The 7110-nt window shown below is 38.8% G+C and overlaps 1 protein-coding gene across 2 annotated transcripts in view; it reads right to left on the bottom strand.

The window, feature by feature from the left end:
• Positions 1-3254: 3254 nt before the first annotated feature.
• The window catches only part of VTA1 (vesicle trafficking 1), a 54408-nt gene continuing 50552 nt past the window's right edge, over positions 3255-7110 (bottom strand). For both annotated transcript variants that reach the window (XM_060240316.1, XM_060240325.1), the window contains one exon: positions 3255-4302. In XM_060240316.1, coding sequence (XP_060096299.1) covers positions 4157-4302 — 146 coding nt within the window. In that variant the 3' untranslated portion in view covers positions 3255-4156. The remainder of the gene's footprint in view (positions 4303-7110) is intronic.

Raw genomic sequence — 7110 nt, 5'->3', positions numbered from 1 at the left:
ATGCACTCATGAAGCAGCCACTCCCACATTATTGAGACAAAGACTAAAAAGCACCAGGTCATTATGATATATGTAACAGCACATGAAGAATATGCATGAAGATTCAAACCTCAAGAGTGTAATGTTTTCTAGTATGACAGGAATCATAGCAGCAGAGGCAGAGCAGTATTTATTAGAACACTACAGACCATTGCAAGGCTCCAGCTTTTATAATGTCCTAAGTGCTAGCTACTTTCTTGAGGTGCTGGTCTTAATATAACAACACTAATATTCTAAACATAGCATAGAATCTGATGGCTGGGGAAAGCATCAGACTTTGAGATGCCAAGCAATGCTTTTATTTTCAATGCTCAAGATATGGTAAAAAGAAGTGTAGGATTGGGCTTGGCTAGTAGGAGATTAGAATCTCTTTTATTTATTTATTTATTACTTTACATTTATATCCCGCCCTCTCCGCAAGCGGACTCAGGGCGGCTTACAATATCATAAAAACAATCATAATAAAGTCATTCCAGTAAAGTCAGATGTATCTGTAGGTGGTACTGCCCTGAGTCTGCATTCAACCAACTTCCCACAGAGTGTTAGAGGGGAATGTGGCCAAGGCAACATCTTTCTAGGCAACTGTTGAAAAATAAAGATCTAACGCTACCTAAAGCCAAAGATTAGATAACAACAGCAATAAGCACTAGTTTTCAGTGCATCCCTAGCATTTAAATTGGCTACATGTGAATTCAGGAGATCAGTTCTATAGAATTTGCAACTATAGAAAGTTTCCATGTTCAGCTAGTGCAAGAGACAATGGGGAGAAAACCACAGAATTTCCCATTTTTGGAATTTACAAGAACATGAGAATTAATCTGGAAGTTTAATACAGAATAGTGTATTTATTTTAAACTGAGCCAAATCCATGCCAACTCCTGAAATGGCGGAAACAGAATTCCAAGGATATACACCCCCGAAAGTTATATAGTTCAATAAATTAAACTGGACAGTATAAAGGAGTTCTTTCTACCATGCCAGAAGCATTTATAACAGCATACTAGCTGAAACAAAATAGGTTCTAATGAAATTAACAGCTGCATCTTACACGGGTAGAATCCTACTGAAGTCTACTCAATGGGGCTTACTCTCAATAAAATGTTCTTAGAATTAAAAAGTGAATTTAAGACACCCCATTGTGGAATAGGAGGGGTTTTGCTCAGACCTTTGCCAATCAGTTGCTGTTCACCGGCTCTCTAAAACATGTGAGGTTGCTTCAGAAGGCAGGGAGACCAATTTCATTTTTCCTTGCTGGCCTCACTCAGTACTGTAGAAAACATTTCCTGGGTCGTCAACCAAGAGGGGAGGGAGATGGGAGTGACCTCAGCCTTCCTGGTCTTCTCAAGTGCTTTTGCTACCCCAAGATCCTCTACCCTCAGCACATAAATTGGGAAGATGCCCTTTCTGGGGGTCTTCATCTTAAGATGTACAGCTGTCCAAGTGGGCACTTGGAGGGAGGGACATTTCAGTGATAGATAGATGAATTTATTGTCATTGTTCTCAACAAAAAGAGAGCAACGAAATGAGGTGCTCTTCCACAAACATACCAACACATCAAACACACATATTCATAAACCATTTAACGAGTGAAGATGACGAGTGAAGATGTGATCAGTTTCTAATAAAACATTCTCAAGCAAAAAAAGAAGTGTTCTTAGAATTGTACTGTTAGTGTCTTATTGAGGCATAAGGCAAGACTTGGACCCAAATTCCCTGCTGCATGAGAACAAGACCCTTCTGCTTATACAAGATTCAGCTTAGTTGGGGCACTTCCATATACACAAAATAACACACTTTCAATGCACAATGCAACTGGATTTTACTATGTGAAATGGCAAAATCCACTTGCAAATGGTCACTGAAGTAGATTGCAGCTGTATTATTTAGCATGTGTGAAAGTGTCCTTAGATTCTCACCTTTGCTTTGAGTTCACTAGATATCTTTAGGCAAGCCACCCTTCCAATCTGCAATTTGAAGGTACCAATACTAACCTGTTTCAAAGTTGTTGTAATGGTTACATTCAGAGATTACATCAGGATTGTCATCATGTGCTCCCTCCCTTTTCTGTCAAGATCGAGGACTTTCGAGTTTAGAATTATCTACAAATTGCTGTGAAGACCCGAACTGGTCCTGTAATAGATTTCAATGTTGCTTGCCTATAAACCAGGATTAAACATCTGTCTAGAATCTTAGTTTGTAGGCAATAAACTACAATTTATTAAAGCCCTTATTTGTACAACCATCTGTAGTCAATTTTAAGTTAGGAAGTCTCTTATCCTGCTACAGCATGCACAAAAAATGGAGGGTGGGGCATGTGTTCCAAGAGTTTTAAGTGAAATTTGTCCATTGTGTTTGAATGTAGCCAATGAATGAGAAATGTTTGAAATACTCAAATGCTATATAAATATTAAATATATTGTCAGAACAAACTTTTTAGAACAGCTGCCAATAGTAGTCTTAATAGTGAAATAATAAATCAAGCACCAACCCTACAGGAAAAATTGGAAAAAAATATAAAATGTATTTGGAAGAGCATCTGTCATTTTCTTCAACTGATCCAGGGAAGCGCACAGGCACACCTCAGAGAGAGCTTCCTGGGAACCACCCCCCCTCCTCCCCGGTGGTGCTGCAAACGGCTTGGTGTGATTGCACAGCTCTTCCGCTCACGAGTCGCGCCAGGGCCTTCAGAAAGCAGGGGATTATGCAACCTGCATCCAATTCACGGGAAAGCTACTGGGAAGATCTAGTTAGCCTTTTGAAGCAAATAGGAGGTGTCTGGGGATGGGGTGAGAACAGGTTGGGCTCAGAGGGCAGATGTGGTTGTGTGAACATGGTTGTTTAAATAGAGTGGGAGGTGTTCCTAGGTCGGGCCAAATCTCTAGTCTGAAAGCACCCTATCATTATCAGAGCCATCTAAATCAAGCACCAACCCTACAGGGAAAATTGGAAAAAAATATAAACTTGTTTTATAATTAAATCTTGCTCAATTAAAATGCTCAATGATATGATGAACACCGCTCCCAACATGCTCTTCCTTGTAGTTAGCATGAGCCTTGAACAATGTATCAGCCTTTTTTTAAAAGTATGAGTAGTTCCTCTTCTTTTCTAAAAAAGTGAAATCTGTTGCTATTTTATCAGATACAGGGATAAACAGTAAAAAACTTTTTTCTTTTGAAATTGAAATGATGCTTAGCAGAAAAGTTTAGCATATTCACTTTTGATACTAAAAGGTTTTTATTTATTATTAAACATCATAAATGCATTCTTAGCATATTCCTAATTCAACAACACTTATAGAGGGTCCAACATGTTAGTGGAATATACAACTCAGGGACTGTGAAGAAATCTTTGTCTGGGTGAACAGCAGATGTAAATAAAGAACTCTCAACTTCAATCAAGTCCAAATATTTCATCATCGCATTACAGTCATGTTCTCTTCCAATCTTGACAACAAACACAACCTCTCTCAAAATTTAGATGTCTGGATCTAAATTTTAGATTTGAGGTGTATCATCTTTCATCAACCAAAGTGGAAGAACAAAAAATTCTGACATGTACTTTTATCAAGAACACAGTGGTTTGCCTATAGGATCTTTAAAGCTCTCATGGTTGATATAACAGTTCCTAAAAACAACTCATCTTCAGCTTTTCTTTTCTTCTGGCATATCATTTTATTATATGAATGTCCAATTAAAAAGCATACTTTGTTTTCAACAATTGTATGTAAGATTTGCAATGAGTTCTAGGCACAATCCAATGAAATTGATCCTTTTTTCCTTTCAAGTTTGTGAATATTAAAAAACCTTCATGAACAGTATCAATTTTGAGGCATTTACAGCCATGAACTAAAAATGCCATGAACTGGCATCCAGAATTTAAGCTATGGTAGTCAAATCATTTTTGTTCCTCTTTTCAATCATTTGAAGGGTGAGGGGCTGTAGCTTCACACTAGTCTACAGAAAGAATCTGTATAAAGATTCTTTATACACACAGATTTCCTTTTGTTGTCACAGAAATCAAAAGCTTTTGTGTAACTGTTTCCCTCACAGGTTGAAGGTAGGAGTAATGGGACTGTTAATTCTTTAGGTGCAAGTCATGAATCCGTCGGACAAAGGCATCATTCTCTGCCTGTAGTCAGTAACTTGAGAGCTTTCTGTAGATTCTGAACTGCAGTACTCACATCTTCATATTGCAAAGCACTACCAGCATATTTGCAGTATTTCTGAGCCCTAGCAAAATCTTCAGGAGTCAAACGAATTTCTCCTGTGAAAATAAAGATAGATGACTAAGCTTTACGGTCATAATAAATTACATGAATTACATATTAACAAACAATTTCAAATGATTGAGTAAATATCAGTGGTGAACACTGAAGTCTTCTGGTACCCTTTGTAAGTAAGCCAATACTGTTGGGAGAGATTTGCCCTTTATTTGAAGGCACTAAGGAAGGCTTTTTAAAACTTTAGTCAGTTAAGGGTAATCATGTTACAATCTGCACAAAAACAAGAACAGTGCCTCATGCGTTAACCTTACATTTTCTTTTTTCCCTAGCTTGAAATACAAGCAAGCCTATTCATGTATTTCTGTATAATATGGGAATGTCCCGTTACAAGATACCCTCATTCCCAGATGCAAGATATGGGCATTGCCACATTTTCTTTTCCTTGTAGGTGAAAGGGAGCCAAGCACATACTTGATACTATTAACACACCAGCATTGTAGTATAAACAGTGAAATATGTTACCTGTTCGTTTTAAGAAGACAACCACAGATGTATACCCAACCTTCTCTTTGAATCAGAGTCTCAGAGTGGCTTACAATCTCCTTTATCTTCTTCCCCCACAACAGATACCCTATGAGGTGGGTGGGGCTGAAAGGGCTCTCACAGAAAGCTGCCCTTTCAAGGACAACTCTTGTGAGAGCTATGGCTAACTTAGTTTAAGATTGCACTGTTACTACTCCTTACTAAGAAGTTAAGATGTGCTATAACTGTACAAAATTCAACATAAAGTAAGTTTTAAAAGCAGATGGCCACATTCAATTTTCTCCTTTGAAAAAGAAATCCTATATATTCTGATATTGGGGGAGGAAAAGCAGAATACAGTTTTCAGACATATTTTGTTTTGTGTAAGTAGTTCTTAGTGGGAAGTATTAATTTAAAATATTTTGCTTTTGAGTTCACATTTTGTTGCTTTGTATATTTTGATGTATTCAGCTTCATGCTTGCCTCAAGGAAGATGGTACAATAAATAACTAGTGGTATGAAGCAGGCCTGTATTAGGATGTGACCTTGCTTTTTATGACTTCCTCTGTCCTGACACTGGCTGAGCTGATGCAATGTATAGGTTATTGACAGCAAACATGTAGGTAACAGAATGTGAAACCAATCAACTTCTGTGGTTTCATCTATATCAAAGAGCTATAGATATTTGGTACATACATGCATGTGTGTGAAGGCTGGCCGGAGGAGATAAATATGCGTTTTTCTTCTTCTCTGGTAATACAAGAGGCCCCAAAGCCCCCAAAAGTAATGGTGTGTTATTTCATATACTGATTTGACTTGAACTCAGGAAAAGTTTTACTTAATTTGGTTTGTTGCTTCCCTTACCCCAAAATGCTTGGGATAAATAAAAGCATGTAAAAGCATCATATTTCCAAACATTGAACTCTTGCCATCATATAACACCGGCTCTAACACTAAAAGACAACTGATATTAAAAGTTTCATAAAAGTTTTTGCAAGACACTTTGGATAAATCTCCAATAGTGAAAGTATTCTGCATATATTTGTATCTCTTGCACACATTTTCACAACTTCCTTTGTGTAACACAGGTTAAAGTGGAAAAGAAAGCTCTGCAATTTTAAGAGATGATAATTGAATGAAATTAATATCTCAGGCAAACTTTGGCTGTAAATATAATTTCCTCAAATATAATAATATCCATTTTCAATTTGAAACTGCTGTTTCTTTTAGAACTGGGAGAAATGCAAGACCAAGACAGTTGAAGCTATAGTAAAGGCACTTATTTTACAAATGATGCATGCTTCAGTCTCATTTATTTTTATAAAAGTCAAGCATCTCTGTATTCACTGCATACCATGGACATCCCAACGTGACATTAAATTCATTTATGGTTGGGGACAGAGGGTAGTGTTGGGAGGGGAAGTGTCCCTGAGGTACCTCTAGAATGTGGGGTCCCTCAGGAGGCCCTTCTCTCCCTGATGTTTTCTAATACCTACACACACACCCTTGCTCAGTTGGTACACAGTTTCGGGCTAGGGCAGAGGTGGCCAAAGAGCTATGGATGGCCAAAGAGTCACAAGACATGAATGTCAGATGAAGGAAGGAAGGAAGGAAGGAAGGAAGGAAGGAAGGAAGGAAGGAAGGAAGGAAGGAAGGAAGGAAGGAAGGAAGGAAGGAAGGAAGGAAAATAGATGGAGGAAGAGAGATGGTGGCTCAGTGGTAGAGCATCTGCTTGGGAAGCAGAAGGTCCCAGGTTCAATCCCTGGCCTCTCCAAAAAGGGTCCAGGCAAAGAGGTGTGAAAAACCTAAGCTTGAGACCCTGAAGAGCTGCTGCCAGTCTGAGAAGACAATACTGACTTTGATGGACCAAGGGTCTGATTCAGTATAAGGCAGCTTCATATGTTCATATGTTTAAGAGATGGAAATGAAGCAACTTTAACTTTAAGTGCCTTTTCCAAACCAGCCACTTGGGCAGTGGGGGCTTCGAGAGCCACACACTATGTGTGAAAAAGCCACCTGTGGCTCCTGAGCCACTAGGGTGTCATCAATATGCTGATGACATCCAGACAACCAGATACAGTTCACTTGAATTTAGCTGAGAGTTTGGAGGCCATGGTTGAGTAGCCAAAGCAGAGTTGGCTGAAGCTGAATCCAGGTAAGATGGAGATTCTTTGGCTGGCTGTGTGGGGGAGCCGAGTTGGGTTGTCATCTCCCAACTCTTGACAGAGTGCCTTTACCATTAAGAAACTGGGCGAGACTCTGGATGCCACCTTGTCTACGCAGGCCAAGGCTATGAAGATTGCCAAGCTGATTTTTCTCCAGCAGCA

This window comes from Heteronotia binoei, chromosome 1 (assembly GCF_032191835.1).
Source record: "Heteronotia binoei isolate CCM8104 ecotype False Entrance Well chromosome 1, APGP_CSIRO_Hbin_v1, whole genome shotgun sequence".
Lineage (NCBI taxonomy): Eukaryota > Metazoa > Chordata > Lepidosauria > Squamata > Gekkonidae > Heteronotia > Heteronotia binoei.
Note: the sequence above shows the minus strand (reverse complement) of the source record. Positions and strands in the feature narration are given on the sequence as shown.